We start from the raw sequence: 26,193 nt of genomic DNA on the forward strand, positions 1-26,193 counted from the left end.
TGAAAGTTACTACCTTATTTATCAGTAAGGAGACTGTTCCTTTCTGCCCTAATGCCTTTGGTTCTACAGCACAGATTCTAGGATTGATAGCCTGGGTCTGTGTTGAGCTCCAGCGACACAGTCCTTAGTTCCATCCTGACAGAAGCAAATGCTGAGCCTGGGTCAGTTGGCGCAGGTCGATTACTCCCGAGTGAGAAAGAACAGTGTTCCTCAGAGGAGCAGCCCTGCCTGAGCCTGCCTGCTTCTGTAGTGAAACACTGGCCTTTGAAACCAGGTTTATACTCTACTAAGTAAGAAACTGGCCTTCACTCAGTGTCTCACTCAGTATCTGGATGCTGAGTAACTTGATAGTGCTGTAACACAGGGAGCGGAAAGGGGATGCTGCTTTCAAAAGATGGTAAATCACACCAAGGAACTACCTGCTGCCTGCCTCTCTCTACAACCCATCCCCTCCCTGCACTGTGCTGGGTTTGTACATACGTGTGAACCCCCCAGTCTGCACATTCCAGACTCTGTCCACAGTCCCACAAACATGCACCGAGAGGAGGCCAAATCTGGGGTAGAAGCCCATGCAGGTCGTGGCAGTGGGCTGGGGCCTGTGGGGTGCCTGGGGAAATTCTGGGGTACCTGGAGTTTTGTTTGGGTGATCCCAGGTACCTGGAACATAGTCTGGGTGAACATGTCCCCCTGGGACCCAGGGACTTTCCTCCCCGAGGAGGTGGACCACAGCCCAAGACGGCCAGAGCTGAACCCTTCACTGCGTGGGGCCCAGGCTGGGAGGGACTTGGGTGGCCAGGGTCTCGAGCAATACAGTTGTCTAAGCATCACAAAGACAAAGACAAAGGCTGAGCACTTCCATGGTCCTGGTCCTTTCTCCCTGGATGGGGCTCTTTTTTCCAGATCCCTGTGCATTGTCTCCACAGATCTCAGTCTCCACTTCCACTGTCCTGGCCCAGCCACCGTTCTCTCTCCCTGTCCCCTCTTGTCCACCTCCAATCCATCCTCCACAGGGTCACGTTCTACATGTAATGGGGATCTGCTTTTCTAAGTTCAGGAACAGGCAAAGCTATGTAATAGACCAAGGAAAAGAATACCTCGAAAGTGGGAGTGGTGGTCACATCTGGAGTGGGGTGTGATTGAGGAGGAGTGCATAAGGAGCTGCCCGGGTCACAGCCAGTCTCTTGCCCCAAATCCCTCAGTGTCATCCCGTTGACAACAGTAAAATCCTTTATTGGGCTAGAAGGCCCTGGATGGCCTGGCCTCTGCCCAGCCCTGCCTCCTCAGGTCTCCCCGCCTCACTCACTTTGCCCTCCAAGCAACTTCACCTTCCACCCAAAATACCTTCCCTCTGCCCCTTGTCCTGGCTAGCTCCTTTATATTTTCTGGGTTTGGCTTAAATACCATCTCAGAGAGGGAGTCTCTAACCCACTTTCCTGCCACCTCCGCACACTCCGCCCACCCCCACTGTCTCTTTCAGCATTTTGCTAGTTGACTTTGTAGCCATTATTTCAATGCATATGTTTGACCGTTTAGTGTATGTCTCTACTGCTAAAACAGAAGTTCCATTAAGACAGGGACCATGTGCACGGTGCTTGGCACAATTAAGTCCTCAATAGATATTTTTTAAAATTGATTTTATTGAGGTATAGTTGATTTACAATGTTGTGTTAACTTCTGCTGTACAGCAAAGTGATTCAGTTATACGTATATATATATATTCTTTTTCATATTCTTTTCCATTATGCTTTATTGCAGGATATTGAATATAGTTCCCTGTACTATACAGTAGGACCTTGTTGTTTATCCATTCTATATAAAGTAGTTTGCATCTGCTAATCCCAAACTCCCAATCCATCCCTCCCCCACCTCCTCATCCCCCTTGGCAACCACAAGTCTGTATATCTATATCTGTGAGTCTTTTTCTGTTTTCATAGATAGTTTCATTTTTGTCATATTTTAGATTCCACATATAAGTGATATCATATGGTAATTGTCTTTCTCTTTCTGACTTACTTCACTTAGTATGAAAATCTCTAGGTCCATCCATGTTGCTACAAATGGCATTATTTCATTATTTTTTATGGCTGAGTAATATTCCATTGTGTATATGTATACACCACATCTTCTTTATCCACTCATCTGTCGATGGACATTTAGGTTGTTTGCATGTCTTGGCTATTGTGAATAGTGCTGTTATGAACATAGGGATGCATGTATCAATATCTCTTTGAATTTTAGTTTTTTCTAGATATATGCCCAGGAGTGAGATTGATGTATCATATAGCAACTCTATTTTTAGTTTTTTTGAGGAACCTCCACACTGTTTCCCACAGAGGCTGCACCAATTTACATTCCCACCAACAGTGTAGGAGGGTTCCCTTTCCTCCACACCCTCTCCAGCATTTGTTATTTGTAGACTTTTTAATGATGGCCATTCTGACTGGTGTGAGGTGATACCTCATTGTAGTTTTGATTTACATTTCTCTAATAATTAGAAATGATGAGCATCTTTTCATGTGCCTATTGGCCATCTGTATGTCTTCTTTGGAGAAATGTCTATTTAGGTCTTCTGCCCATTTTTTGATTGGGTTATTTGTTTTTCTGTTATTGAGTTATATGAGCTGTTTGTATATTTTGAAAATTAAGCCCTTGTCAGTCGCATCATTTGCAAATATTTTCTCCCAGTCTGTAGATTGTCTTTTCATTTTGTTTATGGTTTCCTTTGCCGTGCGAAAGCTTATAAGTTTGATTAGGTCCTATTTGTTTATTTTTGTTTTCATTTATAGTGCCTTGGGAGACTACCTAAGAAAACATTGGCACCATTTATGTCAGAGAATGTTTTGCAAGTCCTCAATTCATATATCTTGATTGAATGGATGATTCATAATCTGGACACCTCAACCGCATGGATGCTATGCCCTGACTTACTCCCTCAAATCTAATCTGATCTCTGTAGCCACCAACCTTGCCCAGTCAGGTTAAAAGTTGCCCTTTTTCGGTCTTACTTTTGGACTTCCCTTTCCTCCGTGGCAACCGGTTGCCCTTGTGGCCCCAGTCAGTTTGACAGTGGCCCAAACAAGGTCCGGTCCCTTCTTATTCCTTTTACTCCAGGGGGAGCTCCCAGCAAAACCACGCTGCTTCAAACATAAAGTTCTCCATGGTGTTCCTGCATAATCAATGCAAATAAGCAAAGTATCTCTCTCCCAAATCATCAACCGTGGTAGCCTTGTTGATTATACAAAAACCACGAGGGGAGAGGTACAAAAAATAAATATATATAAATATTCAATAATGGGCTACTTGGAAGTATGGCAGTAAGTGAAATCAGATCACTAATGGTTCCAGATATTTAAATTATAGATTTGAAAAAATCATTGACACATATTATAGTTGTTTTAGAAACAGAAATAACTAATCCAAGTTGCTCAATTAGCCCAAAAGAATGCTATATTTTCCTCTGTTGCTGTTAACAAATAAAAAAAAGTAAGCAAGGAGTTCATTAGAAAAGCATTTGTGAAACATTAATATACTTGATAATCTGCATGATTAAGAAAAACAGCCGCACTTTAACACATAGTGTGGAAAGTAATGCAACTGTGAGAAAGGAACATTTATTTTGAAACAGTTATAAATTATAGTCCAATATGCATAGGTATAGAGTCATAATGAATAACACTGAGAATTAATCAAAAAAACCTTTTAAATTTAAGTGTTAATGGCTGAGATCTTTTATGAGAGCCAACTAAAAACTTTTTAAAAATTAGAAGAATTATTGCCACGTGCAACTTTTTGAAAAGAAATAGGCTGTTTCCTTCACCCTAAGGACATTGAAGTGATTGAAATTAGTAACTAAGCAGCTCTAAAAGTTATGGAACAGAAATAACCCAATAATAATCCTTCACTTATAATAATTTTCTTCAATAGGTATCAAAGTGAGTTTAGTCAAATCAACAGTATTTAATGGCCATACACTACATGTACTGTATCTGTTAAATATAGAGAATTTAATAAGGATATACTATATCCCACTTATTTGGAGAGCCTGCCTACCAAATACAACTCTTTGAAATACAGAAGAGAATCAGGAAAGAAGCAAAAGTTGAACAAACACCATAAAATCCATATACTAGAGTTCATATATTGGACTCATTTGCTCTGATTTCAAAAACAGTTCTAACACAACTTGCTGTTTGACTGCCTAAACCATTGTGGTAATCTTTATAGAGTTCATCACAAAATATTTCTGATTCTGCCCCTGCTGAGTCCATGGTAGGGTTACACCTTCCACTCCCTTGAAGTTAAATGGAGCCATGGGACTTGCTCCAGCCAGTGAAATGTGAGTGGAAAATGCAGATATTTCCTGCCTTGTACTGATGGGGAAACTGAGACTCAGGTTAGATAATTAAGCCAGAGTTACAGGGCTAGTGGACCAGGATTATGACCTCAAGCGGTCTAACTCCAAAGCCCCTGTACTCAGCCAACAAGCTATACTGCTTCCTAATGTTGGTGTACCAAGTGGTGAAAAATTAACAAAACAAAACTACTAAGTGGAAGGAAATGGCCTGCCTTAAGAATGCTATAGATAATCCATAAAGCAGTTAATCTACGTAAGCAAAATCAAGGACTACTACTGACTGACCCCTATAGACAAGGAGAGAATGAGGTCATTCTGCAAACCAGTGCAGTTCAGGGGATGAATTCTGATATCTGTGCTCAGAAGTGTCAGAGAGTTGACTTACATGATGATATGATTTTAAGCAGGATCTTTACCAAATTGCTTTCATAAACCAAAGTGTTCTAAACATATGCACTGAAACTAATTTCACAGCATTTTTCATCTCTATTTTCAACGTGATTCAGAAATGAAAAGAAAGATAGTTATGAAACCTGTAACCAGCAAAATAAAACTAAGGAAACATTTCTAAACCTCTTAAAAAGAGCTATTCAAATCATACTGGGATTTGGGAGAAGACCCAGACAACTTTGTTTCTTTCCTCTCTGCTCATACCAACATCCAGCTGATAACCTCCCCTCTAACCCAGACATCTTTAACCTGGAATCCATGGATGGGAATTAGAAGAGTCGTTCCCACAGTGTGGTCCCCAGACCTGCAGCATCAGCCTCACCTGGGAGCTTGTTAGAAATGCAAATTCTCAGGTCCCACCTCAGACACACTAAGCCAGGAAGTCTGGAGGCAGGGCCCAGCCATCTGTGTTCTGATGCATGCTAAAGTTTGAGAACCACTGAGCTAATGAACGGCTTAAGAGACATATGAGAACTCCCAAAGTGTAAGAAGGTGGGCGACATACTATCTAACTTAGGCACTGGAATTCTATGGGAAGAACCTTGACAAGCCCTCGTGGGATAGTAAAGTTACGAAGGAATAGATTTTGGCCACCTCCAGAAACCAGAGGGTGTGGCAAACCATTCTATATGAGAAAGGGAGATAATTTTGTTATTTTACATTTGAAAGGGAGGAATAGGGGAGAAAAAGTAAAAAGGAAGGTTATATTGGAGAGAAGCCAGAAAAATGAAGAGAGGCTAAAAGTTATAAGGTCAGTGGTCAGTGAAATGCCCCATTGGTGGAAGGACCAAGAGATGTTTTGAGAATGGCGAGGCTGACATTTTATTGGAAATCATGAAACATCATCATTTGTTTCCAGTAAGAAAGAAAGAGAAAGAGAGAAAAACAGAGAAGAAAGAAAGAGAGGAAAGAGAGAAAGATAGGAAGGGAGGGAGGGAGAGAAGGAAGGAGGAAGGAAGGGAGGGAGGAAAGAACAAGAAAAAATCTTCTTCAAGATCTGCTGAACTCATGAACGCTTGATGTGAGTGGATCTTTTTGTGGAACTGGAAGTGGAGTTGAATTTCACATTTTTGTATGGTGATTATATTGCAGATACAGTAGAAGAATACATAAGAACTTGAAGGTCAAGGTAAGAATATAAACCTGCCAGGAATTTGCAGATATTTTGAAAAAGGCTTTGAATTTCCATAGCCTTTTATAGTTTTAAGGGTTCAAACCAATTTACCTAGATTTTGAAAGACGAGCTTCAGTTGACACCTGAATTGCAGAAATCTGTGGATGGCATAGGGTGGCAAGCCCTGTTGAAGGGTGATGTTGTTTTGTTTATTTATTGCTTCTTAACCAACTATCCTGCAATTTAGTGTCTTAAGATACACAAAAGGCTCCTGATCTTATGGGTCAGGAATTCCAAAATGGCCAGGATAGGTGGTTCATCTCTGATCCACATGGGTCAGCTGGGGTGGTTGGGACTGGACAATGCATTTTGAGATGGCTTCTTCAATCACTCACACGTGTGGCTTCGTGGTGTTCCTTGGCCTCTCTCTCCTTGTGTTTGGTATTTCATCCTTCAGGCCTCTCCATGTGGCTGGAACTTCTCACAGGGTAAATAGACCTTATATACAGTGGCTCAGAGCTACGAGAGAGAATGTTTCAAGGGCTGGGAAATAGAAGCGTCCAGTCTCTCTTTTTTTTTTAATTAATTAATTTATTTATTTTTGGCTGCGTTGGGTCTTCGTTGCTGCATGTGGGCTTTCTCTAGTTGCGGCGAGTGGGGGCTGCTTTTTGTTGTGGTGCGTGGGCTTCTCATTGCTGTGGCTTCTCTTGTTGCGGAGCATGGGCTCTAGGCGCACAGGCTTCAGTATTTGTGTCACGTGGGCTCAGTAGTTGTGGCTTGCAGGCTCTAGAGTGCAGGCTCAGTAGTTGTGGTGCACGGGCTTAGTTGCTCCACGGCATGTGGGATCTTCCCGGACCAGGGCTTGAACCCGGGTCCCCTGCATTGGCAGGCAGATTCTTAACCACTGCGCCACCAGGGAAGTCCAGAAGCATCCAGTCTCTTAAGGCCTGGGCCCAGTGCAGCTGGCACAGCATCACTATTACATATTATGTTACTAGTGAAACAGTCATGAACCCCACCTAGAGTCAAGGGGAAAGGACGTAGACTCCACTTCTCATGGGAAGAGTGTCAAAGAATGTGTGGCCTTCTTGATCTGCCATGGGTAATAATTTGGATGTAGTTTCAGAGTGCCTGTTAATTTTCAGGATTTATATAATACAAGATAACATTATCCTCTGGAAAGTGCACAAGTACCAATGTTTAACAACTTATGAGCAAAGAGTGAAAGATAGTTTGGGTAGCTACCAAAAGAATTATATTCTAGTGCTGTCATTATACTCTAGCTAATGGGTAACGTTTATAATAATGACAGTATTTTTAGGGCTTACTTTTCAAAATTAGATTGAAATTTGGAGTGTGATTACAAATATTAACATTTTAATCTGGTAGTGACATAGAATGATTAAATTAAATCTTTGCTTTGGGTGAAAAAATGATGGATGCGTCTCTCGTCCTAAGTTGAGGCCTCTCTCAAACCACTGGAGAAGTTGACTCTGTACCTTTAAATGAAATGTAAAAATGGCATGTCTTTTCTGTCAAGAAGATTAATTAAAAGAGAATCCAGGCAAGATGGGCAGGTCTCATATTACCCTAGAAGTCTTTTTATATGGGGACACTGTTGTCAAGATAGATTTCAGTACAAGAAGCTCTTTGGAAAACTCCTTTTACTCATATCCCCCGAACACAATTTAATAGCTGCTTTTATTTTCTTCCTGTTTCCATATAACAGGAAGCCTGTTTTTTCAAAACCAAGACAATTATTTTAAATACCTAAGAAGATGGACCCAGTAAGAACTTGATACTTTCTTGTAATTGTACTTTCTTATACCTTCTACCAGCTTGTCCTACTGGTCAAATGGAGAACTTTTAGCCTCTTACCTGAGAAGGTCACTCTTTCTTATATCACAGAGGGCCAGTGGCTGGCTACAGAGCTAATAGGTTTATTGCCAGTAGAAATTTTACCTAATACAAAATGAAATTGACAATCAAAATTACATCTATGTTTTAGGTGTATCCCTAATCATTTAAATTTAGACATCCATGATTTTCTCAAAATATATTTTGCATCACTTTTCATCAATAGAGTCTGAATGAGTTTGATCCAGAGAGTCATTTCTTATATTCTGATGTTTTCAGTGATTGCAAATACATAGCACAGGTGCCACCACTCTTCCCTCCCCAATGCCTATGGAAGACTTCACTAATCAATCACAGCGTACCTTCCTGCTGAGCTCCTCCTTAAGCCTCAGCAATCATTTTCAGCACAGTGCTTCATACAACTACCAACAATCAAATAAAACTGAGGCCCCCAATAAAATATATTTGCCAATATGGGAAAAAGACCAAAATATCTATCACAATGGTTTACACATAGTAGGTACACCATAAATATATGTTGATATGAACTACAAGTGTGACCCTTGTTTCCTGCACGTAGTATTTAAAAAGCAGCTGACCTTAAAGTCATCCTGACAATTGACTGTTTTGTTTATTACCCCAGATTCCGCTGTTATCTTTTATTCTACTTTAAATTCAAAAAGGTTTTGTCATTTTTAGAATTTTAAAAATATGTTTTATGACAGATATAATCCAAAGGGTGTGATAACAGCTCACACAGCAGATGCACTTATTTGAAGTTATCTTTTTTGAACATTTCATTCCATTAAACAGCAGGCAGTCTCTTAAATATTTGACAGTAGAAACTGATGATTTCTCAGTTTCTCTGCATTCGTTCAGTTGCAGTGTCTTTGAAGCCTACCATCCTCTTGTTAAGAAATCCTGGGGAATGCTTCTTCACTCAGTTCGCACTTCCATCATGTCATCCCAGGTAAATTGACTTTTCATTCCTGTGGTTCGTCACCATCCTTGGCCGGAGGCCTGCTGCTGATCGCTAAGTTTCTTTACTTCTTTGGAGCTCATCAATATAAATTATTTGAGATTTTACTTCAGACCACCTTAACTTAACTCTGTTATCAGTTTACTTTCCAAGTGCCATCAAGTGCCACCTGAGCCATAAACATATCAGTAAATATTCATGCCGCCTGAGACAGCCAGTCTGGGTCCTCAGCGAGGTCTGTGTTCCTCCTCCTTGTTAAGTGGTTCTTTCTGTTTGTGCTCCTGGCAGCCAGCATTTGTAATGGTCCATTTCTCATTCCAGGAGCAAATGGCTTCCTAGATTCACAATAAATTCACATTCAATACTACGGATGTGAGAGATTTGCCCTCAACTACTTAGGGGCAGTTCCTGGGATTGCAAGGCAAGCCTTTGGCTCTGGTCTTGAACTGCACGTGGTGGAGGGCAAGGCTTACTGCAGTGGTCCTATTTCATAGCTCTGCTCATGGTTTTTCTTTTGAAACGTAGTTAAGGGTCTTTTCCTGCTGTGGAGACTCGACACAAAAACATGACTTCTTCACTCTGTTGTGCATGAGTCTGATAATTGCTTTATTTTACATTTTCTTGCCTCTGTTTCTTTGTTTTGCTAGGAGCAAGTTCAATCCAAAAGGTAATTGCAGTTGGTAGGGTTTTGCAAATAGTGATTTATTTTTGGAACTATAAAGATTTCTTAATAGAATCTTTTAAAGTAAAATCTAGTGAAACTGAGTCACTAGATTTTACTTTAAAATATTTTCTGAATTAATACAGACACAAAAGATAAATCTATCTGGGATAGACATTTTCTTGCGAAAGTTTAATGTTTGTCAAGTGCTCTGTGGGTCAGCTGTTTACTTTTGAATGTAAATGTTATACAAATTTTATTTAGCTGTCAAACAAAATTTGTGACTGTGTGTGTTATGGCTAAACTCTCATGACCCAACAACCTATGAGGAAATTCTTATAAAATTAATGTAGTCTGGAATCATGGAGGAAGCTTTAACTTATCCAAAAGGGCTTAACAACAACAGTAGTTTAAAAAAATAAATTCTTTAATTTGTCATTTTTATTCTCAACCATAGAAATTTGCCTGATCTTTAGTCATTAGCTGTGCCATATGGTCACTCACACACACACACACACATGCGCGCGCGCACACACACACACACACACACACAGAGTAATGATTCTCGTTGGAATATTGGTTATGCTATAAGTAATCAGGAATTGTTTTTGTTATATTTCCTTCAATGGCATCCATAGATTTGCCACAGATTTTAGATTAATGAGGTTATTTGGCATTGCTGAAAATACTCTAGACTTGCGATAAGGATTGCCAGATAAAATGCCGTGATGAAAAAGTCACTGGGAATTGCTGTGGGGTTGGGGTTGGGTGAGGAATATGAATATTTGGGAACATGGCGCAGAGTGTTCCATACTTGTTTCTAGCCTTCCTAATTTGGAGAAGTAGGGCTGCCAGGTAAAAACACAAGACACCCAGTGAAATTTGAACTTTGGATCAACAACGAATAATATTTTCAGTAGAAGTATGTCCCAAATAGTGCAAATATTAATGGTTTGCCTGAAATTCAGATTTAACTGAGGGTCCTGTATTTTTATTTGCTAAATCTGACAACCCTACCTACACTGTTCAGTCTATGCTCTGAGACATATTATGATTTTTGTTGAGGAAAAGGCATAAATTAAGGCCACTAATAATAGAAGCAGAGAATCATACAAGAAATAGAAAGATTCTTTTTAAGATTATTTTCTATTGCATGATTCATCAAATACTTACTGAGTGCCAACTAAGTATCAGGCATTCTCCTAGGGACAGGATACCCACTGGTGACCAAAACCATATCTGATCCTTGCCTTCATGGTGCTTCCAGTTTCTAGAGGCTACCTGCATTTGTGGGCTCGTGGCTCCCTTCCATCTTTAGAGTTAGCAGTGGAGTTTCAATATATCTCACATCACATCACTGTGAGTCTGACTCTCCTGCTTTCCTCTTTGACTTATAAGGACCCTTGTGATTACATTACGCTCCTCTAGATAATCCAAGATAATGTTCCCATCTAAGGGTTAGCTGATTAGCAACCTTAATTCCATTGGAAACCTTAATTCCCCCTTGCCATGTAACATAAATATATGCACACGTTCTAGGGATTGGGATGTGGATATCATGAGGGGGCAAGGAGCATCATTCTGCCTGCTACAGATGGGAGAATCAACAGGCATGTTTAGATATGTTAAATTTGAGATGCCAGTGAGTCAATCAAGTAGGAAGTTAGTGATGTAAGCAGCACGATATGTGAGTTTGAAGCTCAAGGAGAGATTAGGGCTAAATATGGAAGTTGTCAACCTATAGGTGAGGTATAAAGCCGTGAGTGTGTATGACATCACTGAAGGAGAGACTGAGCCCAACAAACTTCTACATTTAGAGTTAAAGTAGAGGAGACAGGCCAACAAAGAACACAGAGAAAGAACAGACAGAAAAGTAGGATGAAAACCAAAATAGTGTGGTGTCAAGAAAGCCCCGAGAGGAGATTCTTCAAAAAAGGCAAGAGTGATCACCTGTGCTCAATATTGCTGCAAAAGACATTTGCAGATTTGTCCAGCAAGATTTGGATTTGGTAGCAAGAAACTGAAAACCTTTATACAAGCTGTTTCAATGAAATTATGGGGGCACAACCAAAACTGATGCAGTTTGAGGAGCGAATGGGATGTGATCACTGACCACAGGTGATGAGGAAAAGTCCTGTGTGTCCTCACAACCTTTGTAGATGCTTGTTAAAAACAGTGAGGTGATCACATTTGATCAGAGACTTTACTACCGTAAGAAGCTAGGAGCTAAGCAAGATCACTTTTGTGTATTTCTATCTAGTCAGGATTGCGTGATAGCTACATTGATGGTTTATATGAAAGGGGTACAGATATTGCTGGGTCCCCATTGCTGTGCTCTCTGTATAGAGCAAATCCAGAGGGTAACTGGAACAATGAAACATCTCCATCTTCCTGCTGCCTCCCAGGAAACCCTTTAGGACCAAACAGCAGAAACTGCTTGGAAGGAGAAAAATCAGAGTGTTCTGTGGCAGGACTCAAGAATCCCCTTGTCTTGAGGAATCTCAAGCTTTGCTGGCTTGTTGCCTTTCTAGGGATTCTAAGAGGGGACAATGCTACATCCTCCCAGACTGCGGTTTACCAAAGGGCCTGCTCCTGCAGGAACAAGGTACTCTTATTAGCTGATGATTCCTCCCTGCTCATCCACAAGAGACTGTACTCTTTCAGAAGAAAGTGGCTGTGAGATTCTTGTGTGAGGTCATTCTCCCACTCCCTTTACTGGTTCTCAGAGTTTTACAAAAGTAAATGAGAACTCTCAGCGCAAAAAGACTCAAAAGGTAGAACTTATTGTTAACGTGGTCAAATTAGATAGAATAAGTAGATTCCTATGAACTTGTTAACCAAACTTCCAGAAACGGAGACCTGATTGAAATAAAGAGGCATTTATTGGGGGTTTGTTAGGACCGCAGCCTGGGAGACACAGATTCAAGAAGCACTTGAATTGTGTTCCACTGGACTACAAAATGGACAAAGCTTATAAAGTCAAGAACTGCGGAGCCACAGTTAGTTACATGAGTTATTTACCAAGAATTATAATGGGAACTGGCAAGAAGTAAGGGTGCTTGTTAAGCAAGAATTGGTTGGTGTCCAAAATGGTTGCATAGTTACGAAGAGGAACAACCTTGAGACCAGCTAGCAGATGTTTTTTTTGTTGTTTTTGTTTTTGTTATTTTTAAAATTTATTTATTTGTTTATTTATGGCTGTGTTGGGTCTTCGTTTCTGTGCGAGGGCTTTCTTCTAGTTGTGGCAAGCGGGGGCCACTCTTCATCGCGGTGCGCGGGCCTCTCACTATCGCGGCCTCTCTTGTTGCGGAGCACAGGCTCCAGACGCGCAGGCTCAGTGTGGCTCACGGGCCCAGTTGCTCCGTGGCATGTGGGATCTTCCCAGACCAGGGCTCGAACCCGTGTCCCCTGCATTGGCAGGCAGATTCTCAACCACTGCGCCAACAGGGAGGCCCCAGATGTTGTTTTTAAAATGGCTGGTGTCCTTAGGTTTGGTATAGTTCACAGAAAGTTCAAGTTCTCAGTGGTGCAGGAGAATATCTGAGACCAGATCCTCAATGGCTGCCCAACTCTATTTTGTATGCCTGAACTATGATTATTCCATTATGATATCAGTTTGTCATTAGACTTAATAGATTGGCAGGTAGAGAGGCTTAAGATCTCAGAATGAACTCCAAAATGATGTTGGCTCCAAGTTTTGGCTCCGGAAAATTTAAGAATCATAACAAAGTAACCAAGGCATTTATTTCATTAAAGTCTTAATCTCACATCATACGCAAATTTAATTTCAGATGTATCATAGACCTAAACAAAACTATAAAACTATAAAATTTGTAAAAGATAGCAAAAAGTATGGATTCACAACTTTAGCATAGGCAAAATTTCCTAGAAAGGACACATAAAACAATGCAATACACAAAAACTGACAATTCACACTTGATCAAAATTGAAAACTTTTGTTCATTAAAAGAAAATTGGGATATATGTATATGTATAACTGACTCACTTTGTGTACACCTGAAACTAACACAACATTGTAAATCAACTATACTTCAATAAAAATTTTTTAAAAATAAAACTGCTTAAAAAAAAAGAAAAATGGTTGATAAAAGGGTACAAACTTTCAGCTATAAGACATATAAGGTTTGAAGATCTGATACACAACATGGTGACTGTAGTTGATGACACTACTGTATAACTGAAATTTGCTAAGAGAGTAGAACTTAAATGCTCTCACACACACACAAAAAAGATAAGTATGTGAGGTGATGGATGTGTAAATTAACTAGATGGTGGGAGTCCTTTCACAATTAAACAAAAAAAAAAGAAAGAAAGAAAATAATAGACAAGCCACAGACTGGGAGGTAACATTTTCAAAACATACATCTGACAGAGGATTTGTATCTAAAATATACAAAGAACTACACTTCAATAATGACAAACAAAACAAAAGAACATGTTAAGTGGACAGAATTCTTAATCTGTAATAATTGTCTGCTTCACTCATTCAAATAGTTTCAGTGTAGTGAAGTTAATAGCTTTTATTATTTAAAAAAATAATAATAAAGAAAGTAAGCAAAGTTGATATAAATAAAGGGAGTGGGTAATATGCCTTAAATACTAAAAGCATGGCAGCGCAACACCTGGTGGCAGAGATTTTGAGTTTCAAGGGAATTTTTCTGTAAAGTAAATAAAGATAAATTTTGAGGATTGAATCTACAGAAAGAGACTTGTAAATAGTAAGAAGTTTTAATGGCAGCCAAACTAAAGTTTACCATAGTAAACTATAAACCAAAAGAGCAAAATCTGTTCAGTTATGAAGATGCTGGCCCACACTCCCACAGCTGGGAAGCGGTGGAGCCCTGGCAGTCGGGCTCTAGAGGCTGTGCTCTAACCACCGTGAGACACTGCCTCTACTGTGGCCCTGCTTCTATCACGCGGATGGTACATACCTTGGGTCAGTGTTTCTCAAAGTCCTTGGTCAATAGGTTATCAGGTTGGAATGTTCCTAGATTAATATATCAACTAAAAGGAAGTTCTGTGGCTAGATTTGGGAAATGCTGAGTTTAACAAAATAAAATGTGTTACTTCGCTTTTCAGAGCCAAATATGCACTGAGATTCTCTAAAGTTGGTAGTTGCAGAGGGAATTAGCTTTCCCAGATTTATTTGTTTGAGATTTGTATAGATTAAGGCTGGGACTGATAGCGTATATATAATATATACATTACGTTTGTGCGTGCGTAAGTGTGTAAATATACCTTATAACATCCAATACTGACTCAAGCAAATGTGAGTTTATTTGTTCTACAAAACAAGAAGTCCGGGGCAGGGCAGTCCCGGCCCAGCCTCATTTCTTTTTCCCTTTCCACTCTAGACCTATAACAAGCTGTCAATAGGATAGGGAAATAAAATCCTCTTACAAAAAGCATTGCAGATGATTGGGCATAACAATATAATCTTTCCTGTACAACAAAAGCAGGCAAGTGAGCATAGACCAGACATGGAAGTTGAGTCAGCAAGCTACAGTGTCTGCCACAGTACACACACACATGCACACACAAACACACATACGCTTGCGCACATATGTACATGCACGCACACACACACCCCACCTTTTAATTTATTTGTGTTCCAAAGCATTTCTCAGGACAAGTATTCACATCTTTGGGAACTGTGGTCTTGAGCCACATTATGTCCCTTTGATAAAATAACTACTTATAAAAACATCCTGATATAAAATACTTAGCCTTTAACATGGGCTGTTGTTCCATTCCACATTGTAATAGATTCCACTGTAGTTGCACAGATGACAATCTATGTCACAGACTGTTACTGGAAATATCTTGTCGTGCATTAGCATTCACTGTTATGTCAAGGTGATATACATGAGCAAAATTTATTTTTAAGCCAGGAGAATTTCAGAAAATTGAATCATGTCTAGTTATTAAAGTTTTTTTTCCTTTTTTTCTGAACCAGGTGCTATCTTATCATGCAACATGTTCAAAAGCTGAAGTTGACAAGTTTAAGGTAAGGGAGCAAATGGTGCCCTAATGGTACATAAAGTTAAACTTCCCAGGGCTTTCAGACCCTTTGTTACTTGTCTCTAGAACTAGGTTTGCCCACTGAATGTTGGAGGAATAGAATTAGGGGAAGGCATGTTTGCATATTTCAGTTTTAGAGGGTAAGAGGGACTTATATAGAGCTGAACGGCCCCTTCATGATCATTTAAATCATTCGGTATTTCTTTCTTTCTTTTTTGAAGTATGCAGGGTATCAGAAAAAGATCTGTGTAACATGGTGAGAATCAGGATGCCTGCTTTTGGCATTGGTCTTACCTCTAACTTTCTGTTCACTAAAAATCTTAGGGCTTTTATCTTCATCTGTAAAAATAAGTGAAGAGATTAGGATAATAGTAGCTACCATTTACCAAGTGCTTACTATGGGTCAGGTACAATACAAAGCATGGTGCCAGTGAGGTGACAGCTGACAACAGAGGAAGGAGACGGAACAGCCAAAACCACAGCAGTCAGGGTCCATTTGCTGTAGAGATAGACATCCTACATACCACCTAGAATATGAGCACCAGCAGGGCAGTGCTTTTTGTATGTTTTGTTCACTGCTCTATCTCTACTGCCTTTCACAGTTCTTGGAACATAGTAGCACTCAATAAATACTTGTTGAATGGTTGAATGATTGAATCAATCCAAAAAGCATTAGTGTTCTATAACTCAAAACAATTAGTCATTAAGAAAATGTTCAAAACATGGTTATATATAATTTTTTATATTTTATATTATATACATTTGATAAATATTTCCATCAAAAATATTTAAAGCTTTTTTACTTCAGTCAAGTTCAGTTACCTAGCAATTCTACTTATGGAAATAAGTTTCCATAAACATTTTACTGTTTTTACTGTTTTGTGTTTTATATTTTTACCGTTTTATAATCATCTTAATTGCTAAAAGATGCAAGGGGCAGGCAGGGAGAAATACAGCAAAGCTCATAATGGACTAAATATGACTGCAGAAGCTATGTGATGAGACATGTCTAGAGCTAGAGCAGCCAAAATCAATAGCTGTCTACTCTCTAAAAGTATTGCCCTATGTTCAGGCTTAATTCTTTCCTTAGAGTAAGGCAAACACCATTGTCTTGGAATTTGCCATGCTTCTTTTATTTTTAGTTCACAAACATACTAAAAACATGAAGTATTTAAATCTGAGGAAAAAAGGGTTATTTCATCTTAAAATGATCAAGATTATTAACTAAAGTGATTTATTCCAGATTTTATTCTGTAAGATATTAGTGAATATCTTGTTACAATATAATTGAGATATAGTAGATAATTTTAACCTAATGGCTTTTTTTCTTGATATATAAAGTAAATAAAACATTATCATAATCGGTAGCTGATGTCTTATCATTGCAGTGGGCTTAAAATAATCCTGCACATAGAAAAGTATTTACTGAAGTTTCACAGTAGAGGTGTGCAATGGCAGTTTCCTAACATTGTAGCTAAATCACAGTAAATAAGTGCTTTGTTTTGACCAATATATACAAATAAACTATGCATATATTCAAAAATATTGTAACCTTGGCTACTGCAATACTTTTTTAACAGAGCTAGTACTATATATCTATATGTATGCATGTATAATATATATATTTAGAGAGAGAGGGAGGGAGAGAAAAGAGAGATTTGAAATGTAGAATCAGAGTTATCCATGAGATTTCATGAGTTAAAGAATGGCTGTGTTTCAGTGTGTTGGATTATGCCCAGCTGGGACCAAGCTACTGATCAGTGATTCAGAGATTAAGCCAGAATTTTGGGAAGAAAATGATTTCATCATCAAGTGCTAACAGGATCTGGAGGTCAAATACATACGTACACAGGTCAGACTCCAGTTGCAGCCTAAGCTTCACCATGTCTGGGATTCAGACATGTCTAGAAGACCAGTGAGATGTGGTCTGTTTACGTGAGAGACTAAGAGGCCTTCTGAGCCAAAAACTCTCCCTGTTGGGAGTTGAGGCCACGGACCTCAGTGTCTGGATGATTCCACGTTCAGCATGGAGTTTGTCTCTTGGATTTGTCTCTTACTCCAGCTTCCCATGGATTCATGTTCTCAGCTAAGAACATGAGGGGACACAAAAGGCAAGGGCTTTAGTTGGTTTCAGTGCATTAAATTACCCCAAGAGCACAGGGATTCCAGAGTGTCAGTAGCACACAACAGGAAGCAGCAGCCCAATGGAAGGAAGCATCACTATGGACCAGAGGCAAGACACCTGCCTACCAACATGACCAGCAGAGGCAGAAGGACTCACTGCGGGCTGAGTGGTCACATCTTAAGGACAAGAACCTTGAGTACTCCCAGAAACAAGTAGGAGAGATGGAGATCCCAAAATACTGGAGAGTGTGATACATACCATTAATCACTTTCAATTCACTACTATTTGTACTCCTAGGTGGTATGGCCTAAAGGAACACAGATTTCCTATATGATAAACCTGTAGTGAATCTTCAATAATCATTCATGCTAGGATGATACCACATTTTACCTTTCCTCTTACCTTGTCTTTCTCTTTCACACTCTTCCATGTTTGGGGATTTCTCTTCCTATTCTAGAATGCCATAAGGCAGGGGGAGGGTGTTTCTGTCCCTGTTTTGTTTGGTTCGGTTAACCCTATTTCTCCTGTTGGGAAAAATCTCCTGGAGAGGTGTGTGGTGGTGGGTGGGTGAATGGTGGTTAGAGAGTGAAAACCGTTCCACAAGTGCCCCTAGATTGTCTAAGCAGAGTAAGTAGGTGAAACAACATATAATTGCTCATCCAAGAATGTCAGAACCTAAGCCCATCTTTGTCATTCTAATATATCATTATACCTTGGGAAACAGTCCTTTATGTAGGGCCCCCTATACACGAAAAGATCACAGAACTTCCTCGAACTAATGAGTTAACTTTTTAAAAGTCTGATTCAGGTTATAATATTAGTTTATCCTTTATGGATTGATGCCCTGTGCATTGAATGAGGAAACCAGGATCTAAAGAATGGTTTTTATCCTCATTAACATTTACTGATCTTCCTTGAACTTGAAATAAGAAAGATGTGCCCAGAAAATTTGTGCAGATTTTAGTGCCTGTTTACATCTCTTCTGCTCTGTGCAAACAAGAATAATGTATAAAGACCATATTGTCAATTAGGTCTCTTTGAAGATGACTGGTTTAAAGGCTTTTAATAACCTGAAGATGTCAGCTGTGATAACATAAGAAAATGAGTTTAGTACACCAATTATATGCTTCCGTAATTTTATGCACTTTCCCAGGATTCCAATGCGGTGGACAGACCAAACAGTTATCACTATATATGCCAGTTTACCAATTAAAACCAACTCATGGACGTCCTCATGTTATATTGCCATCTTCTATCATCCCTTCTTTCAATTCCAAACTGCAAGGGTTATGGCTGCAATCAGAGATGAACTTGTTTACAGCACTATTTAACTGCCTCAGTAATTAAACGCCAATAACTCATGTTGAGTGTTTGGGTTTGGACTGCCTCTTGCATATTTCAAGTTTTCAATGTTATTGCCTAGGCCACAAATTAACATCCCGGTAAAGCAAATAAAGTACTGAGGATAGGCGCTCCCTGTGGCCTTTACATACCAAAATACGAACGGCTACATCAAAAATAGGATCTTATGGCCTCCTCTGTGCGATGGATGGCAGGGGACAGGCTGAGCAATGGGATGTGATGTACTATTTTTGTAAGTAATTAAGTTTCAGGAGACACATTTGACCCATGAAATATTCAGATGTTATAATAAGAAGTTCCTGCCCTCAGAACCGCCCTTGCCGTTATGCCGGTGGATGTGTCTGTCATAGGGCCCTGCACAAGGGTCCCTGCACAGGGAGGCAGGGGTTGGGACTGATCCCCACCTGGCTGGCCAAGTGCACGGGATGCTTTTTAGTAATGGAGCCTCCAGAGGGCGCATCTTCTTCTAATTGCAGGAAGGCAGCAGGTGTGCTGACCACTGCCCTGCCAGCTCCATTTGCGGAGCTGTGGAAAAGCCCAATCCTTGCAGCAGCTTCTTGCAGAGGACAAGCGCACTATATAGAGAGGGGAGAAGTGGCACAGGGCACTGCGTGGCAGAGGTTTGGGTAGCTCGTGTTCCCCACCCCTGTCAGTAGGGAGCATCTTCCAGCTGCTCTCCCGCAGGCTGGGTGCTCCCACAGAGGTGCCTTCACGGCCCAGGGGTAACCCCAGGCCTCAGGGTGCCAGGGTAGGAAGAAGAGTCTCCCTTGTTTCTCTAGTCTCAGCCCTCACAGCCTTCATGAAAGGCTGCCTTTGGGAATCTCAACAATGACTTTCCAGTTCACTCCAGCTTATTTCTAAGGTTGTTTAAAAGATGACTTCGCAGCATTATGAACAGAATTTGGGTATCATCTTACACCTAACCTATTCTGTCTCCTCTCTGGTCCCCCCCACCTCTGGAATTGAGGGGGTTGTTTTGACTTGAAATAGTATTTATGCCGAGTTTAATATCTGAGATTTTTTTTATCGTCAGGGAAAGTTATTGAACCTTCAGCAAGAAATTGACTGCAGGGGAAACAGCTGAGTCAGCATCCTAAAGGACATCTTCTGCTCCTAAGGCAGCAGACTGAGCTGACGGCCTGAGCTGCTTAGGACAACCCCATAAATATGTGGAGTCCTTGTGTTCAAACGTCCATGTGTTCATACACAGTTCTGTTTATGAATTGTGTCTTAATCAAATGCCACATCAGAAAAAAGATGCTTGTACACTGTCATTCCTGAGCGTAGGAAATACTAGGGGTGGGGTGGTGATGTGAGGGGATCCAGGGCTGCAAGTCCAGGCTGATCTTTGCTCCTGCTGAACTGAGCTTCTCTGAGTGGAGGGCTCTTCAAGGACCCACCTGGCCAAATACGTCCTGTGGTGACCCTGACCTCCTCTCAGATCACCTTAAATAGCCACTATTTGTCACTTCTTTCCATTTGCAAGCTGTCTCCCAAAGGGCACTATGAACATCTACTTTTCCTGGGCGGAGATTCTCCCACCTTCTTGCCTCTACCCATTAACACAGCTGGGGTCCCTGCGTTCCTTACGTGTCACACTTGAAGGCCCAGGGAGTCTGAGCCTGAGGGAATGAAATCAAAGACAGTTCGGTTTTGGTTTCAGAGCAGTGACAGTCCTGAAGGTCCAGGGAAGACAGCAGTGTAGGGCGACAGGGTGGCCCAGTTAGAGCCCTGACCCCTGAACGATGAAGGGAACTGTAAAGGCCAAAGGGCTCAGAACCTTCCAGAACACTAGGGCATCTGGGCCTGGATCACTCTCCCATCTTTCTGGTTTTCTCTAGTAAGAGCTCTCTGCAACTATAGAGATGGAACCGGAAATAAAGAACCGATAGCCCCTCACTTCAATGATGTGGGCATGACTTAGCCATCACAATGGTTGGTTTTCTCTCTGCTCTTTCTTCAGTTTAGGTAGAAGCTACAGACTCCTGACTGTCACGCTCCCCTCACCCTCCTCTCCAGATGCGCACTGTAGATGTAATTGTGCAGTCATCTTTGAGTCCTCACGCCCCCCACTCTCACGTGCTGTCCCCTCCATTCGGACTCGGAGCATCTCTCATTATCCTCACAGCCATCACCGTTCAGATCCTCCTTCTCTCTCATGCAGACGGTGGCTATGCAGTGCTCTCCTGTCTGGGCTCCCTGCTGCACTCCCAAGTTCATCCTGCACACAGCTGCCAGATCAGCAGTACTCTTCTGTCGGTGCCAGTGTCCTTCTCACAACGCTTAGCATCTGCTATAAGCCTTTGGAGTCCATCATTACAAGTTCTTTCAATGGGCATTAAAAGTGCTCTGAGCTCTAAGCTCCAGTTCACTTTTCCAGCCTGTTTCTCATGCTCCCATTTACCCACCCTTCACACGAGTTCTATTTGATGTTTTCTCTCCGTACTTTGCCCTTCCCTATCTTTGTTCCCATCCTGTTCCTCTCTCCGCATATTTAAAGTCCTAACAGGCCATCTGATCCTGCTCAATTGCCCCCCCCCATGAAGTCATTCTAACTGTCCTTCAGGCAAAAGTGATCTGCTCATTCTTTCATTGTACTTATCAGTGTCTACCCTGTGATATAAATCTTCGTGCACCTGTCTAATCATCTGGTGAAACTAGGAGCATTTTTAGGTGAGAGCCCTTGTCTAATTCATTTTTGTAACCCTTCAATCACCTAAAGCCATGCCTTGCTCCTGGGTGCTGGAGAAATTTCTACCAAGTGACCAAATTCATTGAACTGTTTGCAGTTTTGATGGCAGAGGAAGTTACAACATGTGAGTAGAATTTTGAAGCAGGTGTCTATGATATTGAGAGTGTCTGCAAATCCTGCCTCAACCCCTTGTTTTAAGCTCTTGATTATTAGTTTTCTGGATTTCCTAAGAAGCATAAACTATATGAAAATAAAGGGATTCATTGTCTTTGTTTAAGATGTTCTCTTTGGAGTATTCAGTAATGACAATATCTGTCCTTCCTTGCTCTACAGCAGGGCAAATGCCCATTGCCATTAATTCTTAGTTGATTCAGCAATTTCTTTAATGTTAAGTGAGATTCTTCAGTCACATGTCCTGCTACCAGTACCCTGCTGACTAAATTCTTTAAAACTATTATTTTCTTGAATCTCAGGATTCCTATCTAATTCTTTTTATTTGTATGAGCCTATATTCTTTCCCTTCTACCTATTTTTGAAATTATGTACTGCTTTGGTAATTCTGTATGTTTTCTCTCAGTTGAAAATGGATCTATTCAAAATCTTAAAAGCATGTACAAATCATGATTCTGTTGGTTCCAAGGCACCATCTGAAATATGAAATTAGGAGAGAGTGTCTGATTGAAGGCTCTTCTACAGTCTCAGTAGCCAGAGCTGCCCCTTTTAAGGCAGTCTTTGTAAGGCCACAGACACAGTAAGGCAAGAAAGAGCAAACATGTAAGCAGGCAAAGCAGCCACCAAACCTCTTGGCTCATTTAAAATTTCTAGGCCTCAGGTTTCCTCATCTGAAAAACAAAGCCATCTCCAGCTATAAAACGCTATAATTTTACAAGCCTGTAAAACTTATCTACAGGAGGGAAGGGGAAAATAAAACAGAAAGCAACACAAAGTTGACAAAACATCTTGGGGTCCTTACAATTTCTAAATACCCTAAGCTTTAAATTAAGCTTTGCTTAAAAACTTGGGTGTTTGGTAGAAGATTTGGCGCAACTTGATTTAATTATATATTATAAGTGATTTCCAAAGCCCACCATTGCTCTATTACATTTGAAGGGTAAAATAGTACAATAATACTCGTGAGGAAGATAAGTGATTATTTTAGGTAAGACGAGAGCCTCAATCTCTTCAGAATAAAAACTTACACTAGTGCTACCTATAAATGTTTAAATGATGATATCTTAAATAATGACTTTGCAGTATATAAAAACTTTTTCATACCTTTATCTCACTTGAGCCTCACAACCTCTTGGTGAGGGCAGGGATATCACAGCTCCATTTTACATATGAGACAACAAGAACCAAAGCACCAGCAAGAACAATGCACATGCTTGGCTTTGATTTTTCTCTCCAGTGTTTTATTTTGACTCTGAAGACAGTGCTTCTTTCCAAGTGGCTGAATAGGAAAATGTAAGCAATATCATGGATTTTTATCCTGAAGCCACTTCTTTTGATCTAACTATTATCTTGGAACCTTCATGGCATTTCAACAGCTGGGGGGCCAAATAAGCTTGAATGGTGATGATGTCTGAGAAAAACAGAATTTTGGGCTGAACTTAACATAGACATTTTAAAAGAGACTTTTCGTGGTATTCTTTGGGCAATCAATATATTTTATTATTAGCTATTTTATTAGAAGCTTCTTTTTGTGTTGTGGTTGTGCCGTCCATGTGACTTCTTGCCCTGGGGTTTCAGACTGCTTAGAAACCTAAGGAAATTGGAAACAGCAAACATTATGAAGATATTGCATCATTCTTAGCAAGAGGGTACATGATCCATTATTCTGACATCTTGCTTGTCTTCCTTACAGTCTGATTGGCTATCTAGCTGTATAGAAATCTCTCGACATCTGGAAAGCTCAAAGGAAAAAGAGCAGTCTCACTTTATTATCCTGTGCTCTCCAGACCTGCCAAGCACCTTGTAAGAAAGATAACAAGGATATGAGATTGCAAATATCAGTTTAACGATAAAGCACTTGTCAGGAGATAAAGTCTTATGTTTAAGGCATGAGAACTCATGAACTAGAGACTATTTGGGGGAAGATAGGAAGTGAAGAATGTGTGACTGGGTTTATGTTTGTATAATATTTCCTAGGGTGATGTATGATATTAGGGACATCATGAGCAATAATCTGCATATCTGCAATATGATGACTTTAACACAAGACATTTAAGGTAAATCTTTGAGGATTTTTCGAAGTTATTCTGAATTAATCTCTGTATACTGCCCCAATTTGTGTGTGTGTGTGTGTGTGTGTGTGTGTGTGTGCACTTTAGCTCAAAGGGATCAGGTGATTTGGAGTTTCAACTCTGGCTTTAGAAAAAGGTCTTACGGCATTCATTGTTTCCAAAGAGAAAAGCAACAGAAAGTCTGTGAGAAAACAAGATCTGAAATGAAACACTTTGGCCACTGGGTGCCATCCTTGCTCCACGCAAGGATTTGCTGAGCTGCATTTCTAGGAAAATGGTTAAAACCCAAAAGACAGTAATTTAAAAGTAATTCCAAGATATAATAATGTTTGTGTGTGTGCATGACCTGGAATATGTTAGTGACACAGGCAGCTTATTCATTTGCCCAGGCGCGAGGCAGAAGGATTGGGAAAATCTCCCTCTGGTTCAGCCTTATCAACAAAGCCTGGTCAAAGCCATCCCACTGGCTGTATCCCAGTGAGCTGGCCAGTGGGTGGCAGGGGAGGCCCCTCGGAGGGGCTGGGAGTTGATGGTGAGATGATGTGGATGGTGAGGTGGTGTGGTCGGTACCCAGAGGTCAGCTGGTCAGATGCTCCATTATTTTCATTGTTGCATGCATTGCAGCGTGCATGTAACAGGGCTCGAACCCAGCCATCTGAGGGGCTGTGCTCTGTCCCTTCAAAAGCCGCCCTTTCATTACCAGAGCTGGTGGAGCTATTCCGCGCTCTCCTTCCTAGGAATGCTGCTTGGTGGTGGTATAGTAACTCTGTTTCTGGTGCTTTTGTTTCCCTAGGAGCAATTCATGGAGTTTTTACAGACATCACCTTAACCAGGCATCAGAAGCCCCATAGTCAGTGACACAATATCTGTGCAAGATTTTGCTGTCTTTGCATTAGACACTCATATACATAAAACCAAGAAATCAAACTCAGTATTATGAACAAGAGTAACCACAGAGACTATTCTTAGACTGTCATGTAATACAGGCTGATGTTTCCATCCAGGGCCTCAAACATTTGGTTGGGATTAAAACGAATTAGTGTGTGAACAAGCAAGAATTTTAATAAAAATTGAAAATTTGTCAGTCACACTATAACAGAGAAAACTCTAGAATCCTTTCTGTGAGACCATGTTGTAGAAGGGATCCAAGCTCAAAATAGATTTTGCCTCATGCCCCCAGGCTGGGGGCCATGCAGCTGGCCTCCTAGTTGGCCCTAGAAGGTGGCCCAGAGCAGCGCCTACAGGTACTTCTTTAGATTCACTGTAATCAAATCCATACACCCATGAAAGGACAGTGTGAGAAGAGCTGGTGAGAACTTACGAAAGGGCAGGCTCTTTTCAACCTATCCTGGGATAAAAGGCTTATACACTATTCTGCTGTTAAGCATCTCCAGGTGGATGGACTTTAAAATACATTTTCTAGGCTTACTGTGGGATAACCTGATACCAATCATTATATACGTCTAAATATTGCTGTTCGCTCAGAGTAGTGCTATTATAGCTGTAGCATGCTTGCTGATTCAAAGTGCTTTCGTAGCTCTTATTTCATTGAATGTTAACAGAGGCCTTTAAAGGAGGCGTCGGTCGCTACATCCTATTTATGAATCAGGCAGCTGAGGGAGACAGCTCACTGCCAGTTTGGGGGACTCACTTCTTGCTGCTGAGATCCTTTCCTTGGACTCTCCTGCCCAGTACCTGTTCAGTCCCCTCAGTGTGACGGTCACCTGGAAAACAACAAACGTTTCAGGAACGTTTTGTCATGTGCCAGGTCTGTTTCCGGTGCTTTACCTGTATTAACTCATTTAATCCTCACAAAACCCCTACTATTATTTTTCATATTTTATAGATGATGAAACTGAGGTACAGAGAAATGCCCAAACAATTATAGGGTACAAATGAAAAAAATGAGATATAGGTAGGCACGCTGAATTTGTTATATTCCCTTTCAAAATGATGTGGAACCCTTTTTATTTTAGATTTTTCTGGTCCTGGCTTGGTGCTATCCTTATGGTCTGATTATGAGCCCTTCTGTAATTATGGCTTAGTTCCTTAATAGACGAGTTCAGATTTCAACAGATTCTGCTGTGGGTGTTTGGGTTGGTTGGTTTTTGTTGTTGTTGTTGTTGTTGTTTATTTTAACATCTTTACTGGAGTATAATTGCTTTTCAATGGTGTATTAGTTTCTGCTGTATAACAAAGTGAATCAGCTATACATATACATATGTCCCCATATCTCTTCCCTCTTGCGTCTCCCTTCCTCCCACCCTCCCTATCCCACCCCTCTTTGTTTTTAAGGTTACATAGTTTTAAAGTA

At 40.6% G+C, this 26,193-nt stretch overlaps 1 protein-coding gene across 2 annotated transcripts in view; it reads left to right on the forward strand.

Annotated features, from left to right (window-relative positions):
* The window catches only part of PDE11A (phosphodiesterase 11A), a 464,603-nt gene that overhangs the window by 304,542 nt on the left and 133,868 nt on the right, over positions 1–26,193 (forward strand). For both annotated transcript variants that reach the window (XM_068543893.1, XM_068543892.1), the window contains exon 10: positions 15,393–15,443. In XM_068543893.1, coding sequence (XP_068399994.1) covers positions 15,393–15,443 — 51 coding nt within the window. The remainder of the gene's footprint in view (positions 1–15,392; positions 15,444–26,193) is intronic.

This window comes from Eschrichtius robustus, chromosome 5 (genome assembly GCF_028021215.1).
Source record: "Eschrichtius robustus isolate mEscRob2 chromosome 5, mEscRob2.pri, whole genome shotgun sequence".
Classification (NCBI taxonomy): domain Eukaryota; kingdom Metazoa; phylum Chordata; class Mammalia; order Artiodactyla; family Eschrichtiidae; genus Eschrichtius; species Eschrichtius robustus.